Here is a 21,700-nt window from a genome sequence, read left to right on the forward strand (position 1 = left end):
ATTTTATTTACTTATTCCAGTGCTTATCTTTCCTCAACACTAGATAATGAGATTAAGGAAAGAGCAGGGCAAATGGCAGTAAGTTTAATTTCCACCCTCCAAACCATTTCTATCCACTAAAGCAGCGTTTCTCAACCACTGTTCCGCGGCACACTAGTGTGCCGCGAGACGCTGGCTGGTGTGCCGCGACGTGCAGCGGCGAGAAGGGCGATTTGCATTGTCACATGCCTGGCGGCCGCCAATAAGCAACACTGACACGCCGGAAAGGAAGCCGGCTGGGTCATGACGCGGGGCGAGCGCAGCTCTCAACAGCCACCACCACGGGAGGGTGGTTTTAGACAAACTTAAAGAAGCTGGCTGGATGAGCTCAACCTGAAATTTGCTGAGCAAAGGATTGTGCTGGCAGAGAAATCAGCGGCTTGTGAAGCCTTATTACAGGAGATTGCAACCAACACAGCAATTGGCAAGTGTTTCTTACAGTCATAATTATATAGTCAATATAGGGCGGCACAGAGTTAAATTTTTTAACTTTTTTAATGGTGGTGTGCCTCGTGATTTTTTTCATGGAACAAGTGTGCCTTGGCCCAAAAAAGGTTGAGAAACACTGCACTAAAGTGAGATCCCATCAATGCGGGGGGGGGGGGGGAATGCCACCGTTGGACCTTTGAGTAACAGCAAAGCTACTGCAGTGACATTTTAATTGTTCATTTAGAAAATAAAACACTGCGTATTGTATTATTATCATTCAACGGCCTATTTTGATATTGTGGCCGATTTGTTATGTGTGATACGTAGTCTTCCACACGTGAAGCTGAAACATTTATACAATCTTCAAAAATATTTTTCGGCAGTAGGAACTTCACCTCAGAATGCGTCCCTATTGGCGGGGCACTATGTCTGATCTTGCCACTTTTGTGATGTTGCTTCAGTGTGTTTTCTTAGTAGCGGCTAGAATTTCAGCGAATGGGTTGATTAGAAGTTCAGTCCTCTGAACTTTGAAGGGGACCTTTCCTTGCCCATGTAGCCAGAGCAAAACTGGAGCAGCAATGTTCTCTGAAGTTTACACACCTATGAGTTTGCAGTGTGTGTGTGTGTGATTATATATATATATATATATATATATATATATATATATATATATACACACATACCCACACACGTGTGTGCACAAATGTGCACATCTAGCATACTGATTGGCGTCTTGCCTCTGTGATGTGTACACACAGTGCCAGGCACAATGGATTTCCCCCCTTTTTGTGTGCGTGGACTCTTGGTGCTACTGCCGAATCGGCACAGAGAAGGGTTGCCTTGGTGATGTCCCCGAGGTTAAGGTCACTTTCCATTTTCAAAGACGGCTAAGGTGGTGATGTGATAGCTTTGAGTGATATTTGTAGGAGTGGTGAAAAGGGAGCTGCTGACGGGGTTGTGCTCCCATTTCTCCTCCTCCCTGGGAGAGGCACGGTTTCTCTAACAAGGTTTTTTTTTTTGTTCTTTTCAAAGCATCTTGATCCCAGTGCAAATTAAATTACAAGCTTAAACACTCGTTGCATTTAATCGCAGAGTAGGAGCTAGATCTGCATTCCTTCTACCTGAATGGCACCCTTGTGGTTTCCACCTATTTCCTGGGGAGTAGAGGGCAGCTCCAGGGGAAGAAAAAACTATTCTGTGGGTGCCTAATAAAGAGTTGTGTGAATAGAGAATCTTAGCATCTCTGTGGATGTGATCAAAACTTGGGTGGTGCAATATGGCTGGCAAAGCAGAAGCTGATGACTGTTACAGAATTCCTTGCAGATTCTGCAAAATCCCAACCATATTAGGCTTTAAAACCTGTTTATAGCTCTCCTGATTGCTGGAGCAACCATAAAACATGGGAGCAATTTTTACCTTGAAGTTTGTTTATATACAGTGTTACCTCTACTTACGAATAGCTCTACTTACGAATGGAGCTCCGTCCGCCATCTTGGATGCGGTTTAGATAGGATTTTTTCTACTTACGAATTTTTAGATAGGGTTGCTTCGACTTACGAATTTTTTCTCCCAATGCATTCCTATGGGATTCGACTTACATTTTTTTTTTACTTACAAATATGCGTTCGGAATGCATTAAATTCGTAAGTAGAGGTACCACTGTATATATATATATAATCACAATGGGACTATCTGTGGCAGTGATGTCAGTTCCCGGGACTGACTCAGTTACACGTCACCAGCTCTCGTGGGTCCATACTAAGTACCTCCAAATTCTCCCTGTTTTTCATTTCTCTAGCCTTATCTGACCAGAGCTGGTTTATAAAACTCCCCTGAGAAAATAATAAAGGCTTTCGTCATCTGCCCTTTTTTGGCATTGTAAGCAATCCATTAAATACTTTGAATCGACTCAGGAGTGTGACACTCTCCTTTCTTCCTTGAGACCCTTTTCAAAAAAAAAAAATCTGGGTAAATATTGTAGATGAATTAGTCCCAGATCCTTAACACATGTGCACATAGTTAGAAAACAAAATGAAAATTTTACCCAAATCTCCTTACTTTGAGACCAGACGAATATAGGCAAATGAGTACATTTAATGTGTGCATATCTGGGTTTACTGACTAAGCGATCTGGCTTGTTAATGCAGAATTCAAATCCATAAATACAAAAGTAGACATGACATAATTTGGTTAGCTTTCGTCCCTCGCTGCCCCAGAGTTAATTTTTGCACGTTTTCCATACATATTCTCTTTTTCATCCTTCATCCTTTGTTTGCTCATTGGAATGTTTATAGTTGCATATCTACCATATCTACGCTGGAAAAAAGTGGACTGGGATATATCTGGGATCATGACATTACCAGATTTTAGCTTCTGTTTGCTGATGAAATTAGCCAGATATCTAACTGTGAACGAGTGCAGTGGTGCAAAATTGCTGGGGGAGGGGGATGGAGAAAAGAAAAGGAAGAAAAAGGCTGACAAAGTGAAGGAAGAAGGGCAGGCTATGGCCAAGAAAAAGGACAATGAGAGACTTCTGTCCAGACAAATGGCTCAAAAGCTTGCACCTCTTTAATGAGGTCTTTTACAGACAAGTTTTCTAAAAAGAATGGCTGCATGTAAATGCCCTCCAAGCTCACAAGGACTTGTCTGAAGGAAAACAAGAGCACTAGAGGGACTATTGAACTGAAGGCAGAGTAGAGCCATTTGTGTATGTGGTGAGAGGCCTTCTGTGGTAATTTAAAGCTCTTAGTGCATGTTCATTTCACTGAAAGAACAAAGGGCAGAATCGGTGAGTTGGCCGGTGGCATATATCTTTTTATTGGATGCTGGTTTTCATTCAACAGCACAATAATCAAATACACGAGCAAAAGGCTTGTCTGTGCTAATGTGCAAATCCTGAAACCTTGCTGCATTCATACAAGCGAGAATTTGCTGAGTCAATTCAACAATATGAACCTGGCCATTTCATCGTGTTGACCTCTGATCCATGCACCCGGACCCTCCCCCTCTCTCTGGAGGGCCAGAGCTCCTTCATATCTGGTTTAGAATGTTAATCCAAAGGCCCACAACTCACATAAGAGAACAAGAAGATTGGAAAACATTTATTGAATATATGGGAAATAATCGTGTACAGCTGGAAATGCTGGCAGCATTAAGATAAATTCAACAGTGTAAATAAGTTTTGATGGATATAATAATGGAATACTCAATAGTATAGTTTTTTTTGTAAAATATGCAGGGATTTATGATATGCAAAATGAACCATGGAAAGAGAAGAAGGGAAGTCAGTGATATCTTAAGGGTGTAAAATGGGTATCTTAAACTGTAAAACAGAAAACTGAATAAAAATGATATACAGTGGCACCTCGGTTTTCAAATGTTTCGGAAGTCGAGTGGTCTTCCGGAACGGATTGCGTTTGAGAACCAAGGTACCACTGTATGCGACAGTCTGCAAACTGTCTTTGCATCCAAAGTCTGCAAACAGTGCAGTTATAGCGTGAGGTGCAAATGGAGAGTTTGTTCAGGAGAAGACCTCTCCTAGGAGCTAGAGACAGGAGGGTTTTTGTGAGGGCATCTGGACTGGAGGAGGGGGAACAGCTAAAGTGGAAAGCCAGAGGTTGGGAATCAGAAGCGGGAGAGTGTTCCTGTGCTCATGACCTCTTAGTCAGCTCCCCAAATGCATCTGACTGGCCACTGTGAGAACAGGATGCTGGACTAGATAGGCCTTTGGCCTGGTCCATTATGGTGGCTCTTACATGGTGGTGCAGAGCTTGACGACAGAGATTTTACACCAAGTTCCCTAGGTAGGAGAGGGTCTGAAAGGGAAGAGGAGACTGAATTTCACAGACAAATTTAGTACACTTACACTAGACTTTAGCTTGCAGATCTATCGTCAGTGCCGGATTTACGTATAAGCTAAACAAGCTATAGCTTAGGGCCCCACTCTCTTGGGGTCCCCCCCCCAAAAAAAATTCACTATTAATATGTTGTTTAGTTGTTTGGCCGTGTCCAACTATTAATATACTTCTTCTTAATTGTATTTCAGTTCAACCATTACTTTGATAAAATACACATTTTGTTATGTGCAAGTGGCTTTAGATACCTATTAGGTTTCTAATAAATTACCATATAGCATATATTCAACACAAAAAACAAAGGACAGCTAGACATATAAAGCTTAGGGCCTCATCAAACCTAAATCCGGCCCTGCTCATGAGTGGCACAGAATCCCATAAATCACTGGGCCCTTCTCCTAGATCTATAGTCTATAGAGTCTATAGTAGAGTAATATTTGACTTCCTGTGGTTTTCTTCTGAGGGCTCTTTCTACCCATTTGAAAAGTAGCCTTCTGCACAGTGGCAAAATGCTTGTTCATTGTTCCAATCACACTCGCCTGTGGCCCCATCCACCCCTGGCCTGTGGCCCTCAGGTTTCCTAGAAAAGTATCTGCTCCTCAGGTAGAAAGGGTTTCCCACGCTTGTGTTACAGGAAAGTTTTCAATATACGAATAAGGTGCATTATATTTTAGAATTCGGAATAGATCGGGGGATTGCCACAACGCTGTATATTTTAATTTCATTCTGTTAAGTGTTCAGCATCTAATTATACTGGGTGGTATTCAACCAAGATTTACTCAGAGTAGACCGGTTGAAATCAATGAACCTAAATTAGTCGTGGGCATTAATTTCATTGAGTCTGAGTAAGTGTCATCCATAGTTTCTGCCCACTCAGAAGCCTATTCCAGGGATAGTCTAGTCCTGTGTGTCCAAAACTTGGGTCACCGGCTGCTTTTGGACTACAATTCCCATCATCCCTGACCACTGGTCCTGCTAGCTAGGGATCATGGGAGTTGTAGTCCGAAAACTGCTGGAGATCTAAGTTTGAAAAACATTGATCTAGTCTAAGCTAATATTTATGATAGCTTTTAAGGGTATCCTTACCTGTGTGCTTTCTCCTCTTTTGGAATTTGCCTTTTTCCGAGGTACATTTATTCTAATGTGTGTCTTGACATTCTTTCTCTCCCGTGCTTTACTGCTTTGGTGGAAGAGCCTTCTTCTTCAAATCATTTTTAGGTTGTGAGGTGACCAGGAACTTGAAAGTGTCATGCAATACCATTGTTCCTGGCAAATTTCTGGAGCAGTCTAAACCTGGTGTTTTCAGAGTATGCATACTTGGAATTTAATTGCCTGAAAAGCACAAATTCTTCCTGTAGAGCACAATTTTTCACCCACCGTGAATGCCAATGTAGGCAGCTCAATTTGAACATAACACTAGGTGTCCCCTCTGTGTCTCCAGTGTTGTTGTGAGGAGGTAATTTGTGGCTTTCATCTTCGACTAGGTGCAGCTTAGCATGTCACCTGAGCACTAAACTAAAGTTAATCGTAACTGTGGTTAGTGAAAACTTGCCCGTCTCACAAACTGTGGTTTGAAGGTGGTTTGTTTCTGTTGGTGGTAGGTAGTATTCGCCATGGTTTGTCCAGGTTTGAGTGACATGACAGGCTGTGGTTGATCAAAAACGGATACAGATGCTTCCAAACTCCTTCTGTATGTATTGTTTAAATAATAATAATAATAATAATAATAATAATAATAATAATAATAATAATTTATTATTTATACCCCGCCCATCTGGCCGGGTTCCCCCAGCCACTCTGGGCGCCTTCCAACAAAACATTAAAATACAGAAATCAAACATTAAAAGCTTCCCTAAACAGGGCTGCCTTGAGATGCCTTCTAAAGGTCTGGTAATTGTTGTTCTCTTTGACCTCTGGTAGGAGGGCATTCCACAGGGTGGGATATTAAATATTTGATTGCGAGCCGCCCAGAGTGGCTGGGGAGACTCAGGCAGATGGGCGGGGTATAAATAAATTATTATTATTACAGTATTATTATTATTATTATTATTATTATTATTATTATTATTATTATTATTACTTCTGATGACCACATCAGAGGGAGAAGCAAGGAACGCACAAGCCTAGAGGAAAGCTAGTTTCATTCCCAAACCAGCCCATTGTGTGATAGAGGGGGAAACAAGCAACTAGCCTCTGCTTTTATTCTATAGCTAACAATGGAGTGGATTCAGACTTGGGTGTGGCAAAAGTTGAGCATCTGATGCCCCAGTGCAGATGTACCTGTTACTTCTGAAGTATTAAATTAGAAAGGGCTCATAGAGTGGTGTTTTTTGGGGGTGGGTTAATTTTTTTTTTTTTTGCATGCATGCATGCAATCTGGCCATAACAACATTACCATTATCTGTGTTAAAAGCATTGCTGATGTGCTGGAAAGTGTCGGCCTTTTAAGTCATCTAATTCTGTGTTGTCTCACTTCTCTGGAATGTTTCCTGTTCCCACATTTTCCTAGCTGTGATCCTCCTGTCATTTGTGTGTTCCTTTTCAATGCAGAGACACTGAACCAAGCATCTCCTTCTGTAAAGCTGGAAGAGGTTATTCATTTAGCAGAGCTCTGCATTGAAGTCCTGCAGCAGAACGAAGAGCACCATTCAGAGGTGAGGATAACGGCATTAGCTGTACAATGATGCTCAATAGCCACCGTCTGTGGCCTCGGTGTGAAGCAATTCTGTCAAAAAACATTACAGCGAAAGCCTGTGACATATGTTAAAGGCAATTCACATTTGCAGAGACGTAATAGTTTTGAAGGTTATGAAAAGTGAAGTGAAATAAAAACCCGACTTGGGTTTTCTCTTGAATAAGCTTCAGATTTCAACATTAAAAAATAAATAAATATAAACAGCAGATAAAGCAGAAGGGAAAGAGAGAGATGCTTCTAGTCGTCAGTTCCGAAATCTCACAGAGTGCCTAGAGCAAATGATCCAATTTCCCATCTCTCGACTAAAATAAATAGCAGAATAGAAAAAGGGAGGCCCTTATAAATGACACTAGATTTAAAAGTTAGAAGGCAGAAGCACGTTTAGTATTGCTGTAAGCTAACCAACGACACAGTCCCATTTAATCTGTCTTTTTCTTTTTTAAAAAGTGGGTTTAGTCCATGAGGAAGCTCTGTTAAATGAATGAACATGCATTCTGCTCACATGCAAGTCCTATTTGTTTGGAGACACCCTAACTTCCACTGAAGCCATGCGGTACCAGTGATATTTCGAGAATTAAGAGTTTCCTTTATTTTACCAAATGAACAAATATATTTCATACACTTGCATTAATATTGTTGTTATTAAGCGTGTTAAAAGTTTGATCAACTAGCTTACCAAGATGCATGCAGCTACTTGGAAGGAAGTTCATATTTTTTGAAATAAAAACGTTTTAAATTTTTTTTTCTGGGAAATCATACAAAGTGGTAAACTAAGATATGGTGTCTATAAATATGATCATTCAAAACATCTGCTTTTATCTCACACTGTCGATTCTAGATTTTAGCTTACATCTGTCATGTGTGAACTTGTTATGGATATTTTATTTTATACTGAAGAAACAGCTGCTTCAATAATTTGAAAAGCACTCCCAAGAGGCATTATTCTTCTCTAGTATTACCACTGCATTACTCTGTAAATAATTACTTAATAAAATGTATATGTGGGTTTTGTCTTCTGAAAATATGCATTAAAGTAAAATGTTTTTTAAGTTTTTTAAGTCATAGGAAATGTCAGAAGTTACATCCTTTTTTGTTGTTCTTAAATTGCAATTTTAGTACATAGTTCCCTCTGGAAATAATTTTACATGCAGACATACAATACATTTTATAATTCTGATGAATATTGTCTTTTTGAAAAATATTCATTATATCTGTCTCCATATATTAATAACTGAAAATAACTTGATACTATTAAAGACAGTACAGATCTCGTGACATTGTAGAAAACGAGAACCTGTAATTGCTGACTTCAAACCCATGTTTAACCATTTTAACTTTTTTTCCCCCTACAACACTACCAAAATTTTGGATTCCCTCAGGGAAAAGAGGTATGTAGCTCATCCCAACCAAGGCAGGACACTTTTTTTCATGGTTCCATGCATGGAATTGTTAACCACTTTCAAACACGTTGCATCAACTCTGTTCATTGATGGCTTGCTTTCCCTATATTTATCTTCCTTGTAAAATCCATCATATTGGTACCTTCTCTTTCTGCAGTGCGGTTCTGCCTTTAAGTTTCACCACTCTCATGGAGCCATCAAACAGCCTTGAGCAGGACTGGAGAACCTTTGACCCTCCAGATGTTGTTGGACTGTAACGCCCATCGTCTTTGATCACTGGCCTGATGGACATTGGAATCCAGCAACATCTAGAGCAGGCATCCCCAAACTGTGGCCTTCCAGATGTTTTGGCCTACAACTCCCATGATCCCTAGCTAACAGGACCAGTGGTCGGGGAAGATGGGAATTGTAGTCCAAAACATCTGGAGGGCTGAAGTTTGGGGATGCCTGTTCTAAATGAACAATTAAAATGGCATTGCAGTAGCTTTACACCTATATGTTACCTCACGGACCGCATCTCTTCATATAAAATATCATGGAATCTGCGTTCACCATCTGCATTACAGGAGGTTGGACTACATCAGGCATCCCCAAACTGCGGCCTTCCAGATGTTTTGGCCTACAACTCCCATGATCCCTAGCTAACAGGACCAGTGGTCGGGGAAGATGGGAATTGTAGTCCAAAACATCTGGAGGGCTGAAGTTTGGGGATGCCTGATCTAGAGGACCAAAATCTTTCCCCAGACCTGTCCTTTAAAAGACACGTCTATAAAATCAAACTAATTAATCCATCACTGGGTTGTGAACACAAAGACTGTAAAATGTGTATGGTAAGTTGGGAGCTTCTCAGGGCCTAGACTCAAGTAGATTGGTATCCCGTAGCCTATATCCCATATAGAGAACTAAAACTTATCTAGAGCCAGGAGATCCATGAAGGCTTCCAACGTGGCTGCAATTGTCCACCAAGCAGGATAAGGGTATCTGAAAAGACACGCTCACCTGGCCGAAGGCAACCCATGTCACTGAGGGTTCCCCAGAGAGAAGCTTCAGAGAAGGGAATAGATGCTCGGTGTCACTTCAGTCTTGAGCAGAGAGTCAGCAAATTGGGGCCACTGCTGAGTATTGTTCTGTCAACTGTGTAGCAAGTGCTGCCATATACTGTAGTATAATACACATTTTAAACAATAGTCTGGAAAAAAAGAAATCAGCCTTTAATCTCAAAGAATGACTTTCCCCCCTCTCTTCCTCTCAGAGTGCATGTGATAAATCACTAATTGCATTCATTTTAGTGTCTTGTTATATGGAACAACCTTGTGTCTATGATATTTGTCTGTCTAGTTTAACCACTTTATTCATAGGCACCAGTGGGTCAAGAGAATTTCTCCAATACAATTGAATCTCCCCACCCCCCACCCCACTATATTGTTTCTCTGCAAGGATATACAGTATAGAGATGGGAAAGAAATTGACTGTGTGTTGTTTTTAGTACATGCTCAAAATGAGATATTTAGTAACGAAAGCAAAGCAAGATTGGGGAGAAGATTATATAAAGGGAAATCTTTTAATGGCTTTTTCTCCCAATCTCAGCTTTGGAGCTAATTAATTAGATAGTTATTTATATAGTTTGATGTTCTTCCTCTTAATTGATTTCATTTTTGCAGTATTTTTAGCTGAGATTTCTAGTTAGAGGAAGGAAGAATCTGACCTCTGGTTTTCACATAGGCACCGCTTATACTTTTTGATGCAACCAATTACCATTTTCTTCAGCAACAGGTAGAGAATCACCTGGTCATTGTAAGAGCTAACCCTGATCTTGGAAAATACTTTTTTCAGCTGTCAACAATATTCCCTTTCTACCTGCAGCCATTAATCCCATGCCAAAAATTACCAAAGTCATAAAAGAGTCAAGGATATGAGTGACACCTAGGTGGACATTTCCAGTATCTCAGTGCTTCATTAATCTTAAGAGTCCTGATTTATTTCCAGATATGTCTAAGTACCTGTCACTATCATTCATATCTACTGTAGTCACGATGCTAGATTACGTCTAATAACTACCGTTAAGGAATTCCTTATCAGTCATCTACAACATTGTTGTTTCAAAAAATATATGCTACAATGTTGTATATCACTATTTTGTAATTATATATCTCCGTAGCTGATACCGGTGAAGTATGCAAATGGTACATAGGAACATAAAAATCTGCCATGTACCATCAATGTCAGACCATCAATGAATCACAATAGCTCAGTCGGTAGAGCAGGAGACTCTTACTCTCAGGGTCGTGGGTTCAAGCCCCATGTTGGGCAAAATATTCCTGCATTACAGGAGGTTGGACTACATCAGGCATCCCCAAACGGTGGCCCTCCAGATGTTTTGGCCTACAACTCCCATGATCCCTAGCTAACAGGACCAGTGGCCAGGGAAGATGGGAATTGTAGTCCAAAACATCTGGAGGGCCGAAGTTTGGGGATGCCTGGACTACATTGACCCTCAACACTACAGTTCCATGATTCTATCTAGCTCAGTATTGTCTCCACTGATGGGGAGTGACTCTCTAGAACAGGCATAGGCAAACTCAGCCCTGCAGATGTTTTGGGACTACAATAATAAGAATAATAATAATTTATTATTTGTACCCCGCCCATCTGACTGGGTTTCCCCAGCCACTCTGGGCGGCTTCCAACAAAGATTAAAAATACATTAAAATGTCACACATTAAAAACTTCCCTAAAAAGGGCTGCCTTCAGATGTCTTCTAAATGTCAGGTAGTTGTTTATCTCTTTGATATCTGATGGAAGGACATTCCACAGGGCGGGCGCCACTACCAAGAAGGCCCTCTGCCTGCTTCCCTGTAGCTTTGCTTCTTGCAGTGTGGGAACCGCCAGAAGGCCCTCGGAGCTGGACCTCAGTTGAACAATAGGGGTGGAGACGCTCCTTCAGGTATACTGGACTGAGGCCGTTCAGCACCAACACTTTGAATTGTGCTCAGAAAAGTACTGAGAGCCAATGTAGGTCTTTCAAGACCGGTGTTATGTGGTCTCGGCGGCCACTGCCAGTCACCAGTCTAGCTGCCGCGTTCTGGATTAGTTGTAGTTTCCGGGTCACCTTCAATGGGAGCCCCACGTAGAGTGCATTGCAGTAGTCCAAGCAGGAGATAAATAGAGCATGCACTACTCTGGCGAGACAGTCTGCAGGCAGGTAGAGTCTAAGCCTGCGTACCAGATGGAGCTGGTAGACAGCTGCCCTGGACACAGAATTGAGACCTGCACTTCCATGGACAGCGGTGAGTCCAAAATCACTCCCAGGCTGTGCACCTGGTCCTTCAGGGGCACAGTTACCCCATTCAGGACCAGGGAGTCCCCCCCACATCAGCCCACCCCCTCTCCCCAAAAAACAGTACTTCTGTCTTGTCAGGATTCAGCCTCAATCCATTAGCCGCCATCCATCTTCGTACCACCTCCATGCACTCACACAGGATCTTCACTGCCTTCACTAGTTCTGATTTAAAAGAGAGGTAGAGCTGGGTATCATCTGCATATTGATGGACACCCAGCCCAAACCACCTTATGATCTCTCCCAGTGGCTTCATGTAGATGTTTAAAAGCATGGGGAGAGGATGGAACCCTGAGGCACCCCACAAGTGAGGGCCCAGGGGTCTGAACACGCATCCCCCACTACCACTTTCTGGCCACAGCCCAGGAGGGACAACTCCCATCATCCCTTGAGTTGTAGTCCCAAAACATCTGGAGGGCTGAGTTTGCCAATGCCTGCTTTGATAAATAATCCATCAATGCTCTCCATTCCTCCTTTATCATTATGTCCTCTTAGTTGGGCAGTTAATTTCGCAATTTCAGCATAGTCCATCAGTTTCATAAGCTGTTTTACTCATAATGTTTTTAACCAATGAAACATTTCTGCCCTCAATGAAATACACCATATTTTTCTGTGTATTAGACGCCCCCATGTATATGGCGACCCCTATTTCTGGGGACTAAATTTAAAGAAAATGCCATGCCGCTATGGGACATGCTCCCTAGAGCGCACGGCATGGGGGGGGGGGAGTTTTTTGACATGATTTTTGAGTCAGAAAACCTCGTCTAATGCATGGGAAAATATGGTATGCTCTCTTCCTTCACATAAGTAATATACAATGCGGAATATGACTTTCCTTAAATGTGGATTTTTTTCGAAGCAGTGTGTACACAACCATTGCTTTGTGAAAATGCACGCTTGTGTGTTTCATCGTATTTTGTGTCCATGTGATGGAAATTTGATTTATTCTCCTACTCCCTTTTAATTAAAATTGTGTCTCAATTGTGATGCAGGCATTTGCTTGGTGGCCAGATTTGCTGGCTGAACATGGGGAGAAATTCTGGTCTCTTTTTACGGTTGACATGGATTCTGCGCTGGATGCACAGCCGCAAGACTCCTGGGATACTTTCCCTCTTTTCCAGTTGCTTAACAACTTCCTACGAAATGACCGTAAGCTTTTTAAAAAAACTGTTTAGTTCTATAATAACATCAATTGCAGTTATGAATTATTTTGCCTTTCGAGTGTTCAGAGGAGGCCTAGATCATGTAAATCTACGTAAACGTATTCATTTCATTTAACCCTAGCCTTTTCACATTTGTGAAAGTTGTGACCCTGTGTGCTGGTACATGGGAGTAAGCCCTGGTGTACTCAATGGACTTCCTTCAGAGTTAACATGCATAGGTGTGGGCTGCAAGACAGCTCTCAGCCAATTATGTGTATACTAAAATAGAAATCAGGCCATTATATTAAATTAGCAAAGGTAATAAGATATCTGTGCAGAGTGCTTCTAACAGTTTTCTTGCCGAACGGAGTATCATTATTCCTGGGACATCCCCTTTTAGAGAATCATGCTCTGGTTCTGCGATGTGCTGCAGAACAGATGCATGTGAGCTGCAGAAAGGCTAAAAATCTCTCCTTGCCCTAGAAATTCAGAATTGAATAGAGTGGCACCTCTGTTTTCGAATGTCTCTGTTGACTAACATTTCGGAACTCAAACGCCATAAACCTGGAAGTAAATTCTTCGTTTTTCCAACACTTTTCGGAAGTCAGAACATGTGGTGTGGCTTCCGTTTTGAGTTTCCCTATTGTATGGAGTTTTCCATGTTGAGTTTTCAGGTTTCGGACGTTTCGGAACGCGAACGGTCTTCCAGAACGGATTACGTTCGAAAACTGAGGTACCACTGTATTCCACGGGAGAAATTTTAGCAGGCAGATCTCCTTGGCATAAAAATGAAGCCTATGTCTCTCTCATGCATATTTCCAAGTTGCACTTCACAACGATTCATTTCAAAATCTATACTTATACAGGCTTATACCCCTTACCCAGCGGGGTGTGCATAAGTGAAATCACATGAAGTGGGGAGCGCCCTCTAAACACCCTTTAAATGCTCTCTAATCCAGACCAAAAGTACTGCACTCAAAAATATCCACAGCTAGAATTGAAGATCTGGGGCTGGCAGATTATTTTTCCTTCATCAAATTACAGTATCCTATAATGGTGTTGTTTTATTTGCTGGTTGTCTGAAGGATATAGTGATAAAGACTGATTTTCGCAGCTGACTTAGAATTTGCTTCCTGCAGCCAACATCTGTGTTGCAAGAAAATGGGAAAGGGTTCGTTTTATTTTGGAATGGTGTCTAAAAACAGGGTACGCCGAGATAATGTATTTTATGGAGAATCAAGGGGAGATAAACGTTGGTTTCTTTGAAACAAAATGTAGATTTGTGGGGTGTTTTTTACATTTCAGAACATGGTTCAAGATGGAAGGCAACCGTTTAGGGTTCCTCTCCTTTATTGTGAATGGTTGTATTTAATAAGTGATAAAATAATTCCGCATGATTTTTCATGGACCACTGACCAACCAATACTGATCATTTCACAGACTCTCCAAAAAGGATAACTGGAAGACTTGAATTTACATTCTTCCCCCCCCCCCATCAGTCAATTAAATATGTAATTACTTCAAATAATTATTGGGGGGGAGCTTTCAAGGGAGGAAGACAATTCATTTAAATGACAGAAAATGCGTTTTCATTATGAAGTAATTATGAACAACGTTATGAAGCGCTACTGAGAGAACTCAAGGCACTGGCATTTTAAAAGACCTAATAGCCCTGATATGTTGGGGAGGGGTGAGTTAACAAGAAAAAACAGATCTGGGAAGCGGTTGTTAACAGTTGTGTGTCATTTTCCACCCTTGTTCTAACTTGAGAGATAGATAACATGATCCTTTCTGGCAAGGAGAACCATTTGGGAATCCCATTTATGTCACCTGAAAGCTTTCGTGAGTTGTAAATAAGATACGTAAGGGGGAGATTATAGAAAATAATTCATTTTTTTCCATCAGCAAACACTCTAGTTCCTAGTAACCCTTCTGTCTCTAGAAATGCATGCAGACTTTTCACAGAGTTAGCCTAGTAAAACCATCGGACAGAAAACTCTATGGTTGTGGGACTGGTGTCACAATGAGTCTTCATGTAATGACTAATAAATATTTGTGGCTGAACTGCTAGGTATAAATCTGTTGCTGAAGACATCCAACTCTTTTTTAAAAAGCCCCGCATAAATCTTTAAAAATGACACACACACACACACACCCCAAAAAAACCTCGAGTGTGTTCTTGTGAGGATAAAAAGGCTAGTGTTAGTAATTAACAAGGAGAGTGAAGTGGAGTCAAATTAGCCATAATAGAGCCCGTAGTGACTGTTAAAGTTACCTCTCATTATCAAAAAGCTCATTAGGAAATGAAGAGGTGGAAATCCCACTGGGTTATTCTCTCGGTGAGGCCAGGATCAGAGATGATTTTTCGGGTTTCTTTTGAAATGCAGAACTGTTAGGTCCCCGTATTGTAGATAAAGTTAATCTTCAGCCTTTGAAACGTGAAGGGTTGACACCTGCATGTTCTACTATCTCAAGAGCTTTCCGTCAACTCAAAATCTGTGAAACTGCAGATGGTTTCCAGATACACCCGATATGAGTACCCTGCCATCATTTTAAGTATCATTTTAACCTTTAGATTATTTAATGAGACAGGTGCAGTGTTGTTATCACATGTATATAACCACAGTGCCATATTAGAAATTCCTCGGGTGAGAAGCTAATTCATTTCCCGTGGAATTGCAACCATTTGATAGGTGGCCCTCTCTTTCAAATAATGCAGAAAGAAAACGTTGAATTGCTTCCATCTTCTATACCACGTGATTCTTCTCTATATACTGACTTTGTCCCTAGTACCTAAAATGCCATCGTTTCTAAGATAGCTTCAGAAGACTGTGTGTACATTTACCTAACGGGTTGTTGTTGTTGTTTAGTCGTGTCCGACTCCTCGAGGCCAATATATCGATGAAAGTTTGTCGGGCTGTAATTTTCTTTTGCTCAACTTGAAGGATTGAGATGGTTTTATAAGATACACACTGAAATTAGATGAAATAATTTGGAAGGTATGCCTTTGATGTCAGTAAAAAGCCATATTGGACTAAAGGTCAAGTACTTAAGGTCTACCACTAAGTAGAAACTCAAGTTTGAATGACGGTCAAGCATTAAAATGCTTATCTTCAATGTTACCATGTTTAATGAGTGGAGGTGGAATTTGCATAATATGTTGCCATATATTCATCCTTCCCACTGGACCATATGGAGTGATGCTAAACCTCACACTCAGATGCACATCTGTCTACTTAGTGTTAAATCCACGTCGGCATATCATCATCTGTAAGAAATCTGCATACATTTAGATGGAAATCCTGGTGAGTGTTAATGTTGCTATTCCTATGCAAATCTATATAAATAGGCCCATAAATCCATTTGATAATTCATTCCACTTCTGTTTGATAAGCTTATGGTGGGCAGCTTCTTCATACCATACCAAAAAAATGGTAGCATCTTGCTATTTGTGACACTGGCTGGTGATTTAATCTTTAGGGACCACTTTAGTAGCTGCTGTGATGGAATGAGGCAGGAAATATTTGGTTCAAATCTCTGGTGAGCCATGAACAGAGGGGGCAACCTCTCTTTACTAACTTCTGGGTGGTTATAAGGATTGCTGAGTAATGAAGTACAGTCGTACCTTGGTTGTCAAACGGCTTGGCTCCTGAACAAATTGGCTCTCAAACGTAGCAAACCTGGAAGTGAGTGTTCCGGTTTGCGAGTGTTTTTTGGAAGCCAAACGTCCGACGTGGCTTCTGCAGCTTCCATGGCTTCCGGTTGAGTGCAGGAAGCTCCTGCACCCAATTGAAAGCCACGCCTTGGTATTCAAACGGTTCCGAGAGTCAAGAAGTGAGGCTACAGGGAACCAGGCAGAAGGCCTTCTTGGTAGTGGCGCCCGCCCTGTGAAACGCCCTCCCATCAGATGTCAAAGAGATAAACAACCATCTGACTTTTAGAAGACATCTGAAAGCAGCCCTGTTTAGGGAAGTTTTTAATGTTAGAAGTTTTATCGTGTTTTAACATGACCTGGAAGCTATACGCCGGCTCCCTCGGCCAATAAGGCGAGATGAGCGCACAACCCCAGAGTCGGTCATGACTGGACCTAATGGTCAGGGGTCCCTTTACCTTTACCTTTAATATTCTGTTGGGAGCTGCCCAGAGATGCTGGGGAAACCCAGCCTGATGGGCGGGGTACAAATAATAATAATAATTTATTTATTTTTTAAAAAAACAGCACACAGTGCTGAAGCTTCCTTTTCAAAACATAAAACTGTGAGATGAAAGTGTGGGTTGTTGTTTTCTAACATGCTACAGGGAAAAATGTGTATTGGCAGGTCTTTCTTCCGAGTGGCCGTACAGACAGGCTGCCTTCTCAGCTTGACCTTTTTGCGGGGCTTTAGGGTTCCCCAAAATTAGAACATAAATAAGCCCACAGAAATGCATCCTCATGCTGATGCAGATTCGTACCAATATGTTCATAAAGAGCCATAGCATAGCGCAACGAGCTACAAAAAAAACCCCACAAGAGCTAATGGAGGGGGAGCAAGGGTGCATGTACATTATGCAGCCTGAGCTATGTTCCCTTCAGGTCTCGGATCAAGGTCCATAGAAGCTGCGGAGCTGAGAATAGTGGGGAGAGATCAAGGTGAGGTTGGGAATGAGAGGGTGCAGAGGGAAAGGTGTAGAGCACAGCAGAGTAGTGGGGAAGAAACCGTGGATAGTTGCTGGCATTTAAAAGACATGTTATAAGAACAACAGCCCGTGGTGTCTAGAGAGCAGGTGTACTGGGTCTAATGCGGGTGCTTTGGGAGATTGTTTTTTTTTCCTGATGGCTTTAATGAACCTAAGTGCAAAAATATGTTTATGGTGGCTGAAGCTTGGCTTTGCTTTTTTTTAACCGTGTTTCTTTCCGAGATGTTATTCAATAACAAACGCTGTTAATACAAAGGAAACACAGGAGGATATAAGTCCCTACCAGGAATGAGTCACTCAGGGTTCGCCTGCAGCCCAATATACAAATGATGCATGCTTTGTCCTAGTCAAGTTGGCGGGTGAGAGCAACCTACCCAGACTCTGAGATTATCTTCTGAGGCCTTTCCTTCGAGAGGTCCGGAGGGTGACAACATGAGAACGGGCCTTCTCTGCAGTGGCTCCCCATCTGTGGAATACTGTCCCCAGGGAAGCTTGCCTGGCATCTTCATTATACACTTTTAGGTGCCAGGCAAAAACATTCCTTTTTAACCAGATCATCATCCCATACCCTTTTAAAATGTGGCTCTTGGAAGGGATATTATTGGGTTATTGCTTTTATTTTTGTTTTATATACTGTGATCATTTTTTTGTGAACCGCCATGAGACTTCTGGGTATAGGGTGGTATATTAATTCAACAACAACAACAACCAGGGGCGGCCCTAAGGCAAGGTTGGGTGGTGCAATACGCCAGGGTGCTGGGCCGCTAGGGGGCACCGCACTGCGCCCGCCAGACAGCCCGGCCGCCCTCCCACTCGCCCTGCTCCTTGCCTCCCACCCGCCGCGGATTCGAGTCCTGGCCTCAGCCTGGCGGGTCGGGTCGGGGGCATGAGGAGGACAAGAGGCCAGGCGCTGCATGGCACCGCCCGCCCCCCCAGCAGAGGCCTCCGCGCAGGAGGAGCCGGCGCTGGCGCCCCGGAGGACAACCAGGCAGCCCGGCCCACCCACTGTGGTGCCCGTAGCCCACCCTCAGCACCCGCCCCCCCATGCCATGTCCCTCCTCTGCGTCCGCAGTGAGTTGGGGTGGGCGGTGGAGGGACCTTTGCGCCACGGCGCTCAATGTGGTTAAGACAGGCCTGACAACAACAACTTGCAACTCCACATCGGAAAATGCACTTGCGGCGCAATCCTATGCACACTCACTAGAGGTTCCATTGAGTTCAGTGGGGCGTGCATTCAAATAAGACTGCACAGGATCATGGCCTCAACAAGTCAGTTGGCACATTAGGAAGTGCTTAAGTTCATTTTTTTAAACATATGAATTGTAAATGGTGTTAGCTTGTGCCAGACCTCCTGCCTCCAGGCAGGTGGATCAGAAGCATGCGCAAACAGGGTCTTTCTGGATCGAATCCTGTGTAAATAGGGTTATATCCCTAAGTCACCCAGTTTGCTTAAGGACTTCCGCTTGTGCAACAGAACTTCCCTTCCCTTTCCTCGCCCTGAATACCTCCCAAATTTGTTCAGGTGGGGGTGTCGCTCAACTCTTCGGAGCAGATCGGGGAAAGGAGAAGGGAGGGAAGCTCACTGCATAAGTGGAAATACTTGTGTGGGTGGGACAAACCTTTTTCTCCACTGCTAGGCCCCCGGGGATACCCTAAATACTGTTATTTAGGCTCTGGTAACCTTGAGGTTAGATTACTGCAACACGTTATACGTAGGACTGCCTCTGAAGACTGTTCGGAAACCTCAGCTAGTGCAGAATTCAGCAGTCGGGTTGCTCACCCAGGCAAGACCGTTCAAGCATATTATGCTGATGGTTCGACTGCACTGGCTACCAGTTAGTTTATGGGCTCAATTCAAAGTGCTGGTTTTGTCGTACAATGCTTTAAATGACTCGGGGCCGCTATACCCTAAGGACCTCCTCTCTCCATATGAACCTACCTGGAGCCTGAGATCATCTTCCGGGGTGCTCCTTCATGTGCCTCCTCCACAAGAGGTCCAGAGGGTGGCATCACGAGAATGGGCCTTTTGTGTGTCGAGGCTTCCCATAAATTACCTTAAATAATTCACAACTGACAACAGAATTTTGGTTTGGTTTTTGGCAAATAATTTAGGGCCACAACTTTATTAAATACACAATTTTAATCCGAGTGTTGGCTTAGGCTTTTGGTTATTCACTCATCCTTCCTAAAGAAGGACTATCCCCATCTGTCCATCTAGGACAGGACTCAATCAGCTGTCCCCTTAGGACAGGACTCACCTCATCTGCCCCTCGTGGCAGGACTCACATCAGCTGTCACCATAGGACAGGACTCACCACTGTCCGCTTGGACAGTTCCTGCTCCAACTTCCGAATGGAAGTCAAGTAAACATACCTGGGAGTGAGGAGGTGGCTGCGCCCAGTCATTCCCTCCTCACCTTCACCAAGAATGTTCCTCTAGGCTCTTGCTCTTAAAATTGGGCCCACCATTCCCGCCAATGGCGGGATGGTAAGGACAAGAGTGTAAGCCCCGAGATTCCTTTAACGGAATACTTCTATATGGAGCAAACGGAGGTGAGGGTAGGCATCTGTGTGCCACCCCCTCTACCAACCGATTAACCAACCAAAAGCCTAACCGCCAACCTAACAAGTTGTGACAATTTGCTAGCGCAGTAGGCGAAAACCAAGAGGCAAAGCCAATCAGCCAATTGGAAAAATTCCTACTGACCCCTGAATACAGGCGGCCCCGAAGGCAATAGCAATGTCGTGCTAACCTGCAAGAAAGAAAGGGCGGGTGGGAGGGGTTCAAACGCCAGGCAAAAATGTGACTAGAAAATGGTGGACGGAGCTCTAAGAGGGGCCCCAACAACCAATCAGTTCCAAGGAATTTGCATACCACACCCCCATTACTCAGCATAAGCTGTGGCCTTACACAAACCAAACCCTAAGCTTAATTTCCTAACAGCCCTACCACAATCCACTTTATATTATATGATATAAAGCGCTTTCTGCAATGGCTCCCTGTTTGTGGAATGCTCTCCCCGGGGAAGTTCGCCTGGCGCCTTCATTATACACCTTTAGGTGCCAGGCGAAGATATTCCTCTTTAACCAGGCCTTTGGCTGATTGACATTCAATGCCCTTTTAAAATGTGTTGGGGACATGAAGATTCCTAGGTTGTTTTTGTTTTGTATCTTTGTATTGTGTTTTTATGTTGTCAACTTCCCTGAGACCTGCAGTATACTAATAATTGTAGATGATGATAACAACAACATCTAGTTAATTTTAAAAGCACTAATAAATCAGTATTTATGACTTGCTGCGCACATTTTTATTGAAGAATATCAATAACTATGGCAGTAAACACCATAAAACGTGACATTAGGTTGCTGTTAGGGTACCCTCACAACACAAATATTTATAATTAAGACTAGCTGGCCCTGCCACGTGTTGCTGTGGCTAATCCCTGTGACTGCCCCCACCCTGTGCTAATCCATTACGTATCCCGCCCCCTCTTCCCCCCCACCCGCCTTATCCCTGTGATTCCCCCCACCCTGTCCTGACCCATGATGTATCACGCCCCCTCTTCCCCCCACCCCCCAGCTCATCCCTGTGACTGGTCCCACCGTGTCCTGACCTATCCCGTCCCCTCCTCCCCCAACCCCCACCCAGGCAAGTCAGTACCTCCATTCGGCGTAGTCTGTAAAGGCTTCGGCCTAGTATGTAAACGGGAGCTGAGGTGCTGTTGAGAGGGAAGGTTCTATAGGTGTAGTACCAGTGTAGCCACTGCTAGAGGGCGCTGGTTTGCAACCTGGTTCTTTTCCCAGAATGCATTTTTGTCTGAGTGGTGTGTTTTGAAACATGGGGTTTGGGGGCTTTTACCAGGCACAGGTGGGACATCTGTCTTTGAAAACAGTATGGGCTTGCTCTCATATCCGCATGTGGCATTGTGTCAAAATTTGAACGCAATCGGTCAAACGGATTTGGTGAAATATGGATACTAACGGGCATGGCCAGTTTACATTCATATATATAGATGTTTAAGTAACCTCTAGCGGAATGCCAGCATTTAAAGTGTCATTTTTAAATCCTGTCGTAACCAAAGCTAGGGAAATAATTGCAACCTTTTTTTTTTTTGTCTGTTTGTTTTT

General features: G+C 42.9%; 1 protein-coding gene across 8 annotated transcripts in view; it reads left to right on the forward strand.

The window, feature by feature from the left end:
* The window catches only part of CADPS2 (calcium dependent secretion activator 2), a 327,080-nt gene that overhangs the window by 240,744 nt on the left and 64,636 nt on the right, over positions 1 to 21,700 (forward strand). For all 8 annotated transcript variants that reach the window (XM_060279570.1, XM_035128678.2, XM_035128680.2 and 5 more), the window contains 2 exons: positions 6,873 to 6,976; positions 12,747 to 12,903. In XM_060279570.1, coding sequence (XP_060135553.1) covers positions 6,873 to 6,976; positions 12,747 to 12,903 — 261 coding nt within the window. The remainder of the gene's footprint in view (positions 1 to 6,872; positions 6,977 to 12,746; positions 12,904 to 21,700) is intronic.

This window comes from Zootoca vivipara, chromosome 10, assembly GCF_963506605.1.
Source record: "Zootoca vivipara chromosome 10, rZooViv1.1, whole genome shotgun sequence".
Lineage (NCBI taxonomy): Eukaryota > Metazoa > Chordata > Lepidosauria > Squamata > Lacertidae > Zootoca > Zootoca vivipara.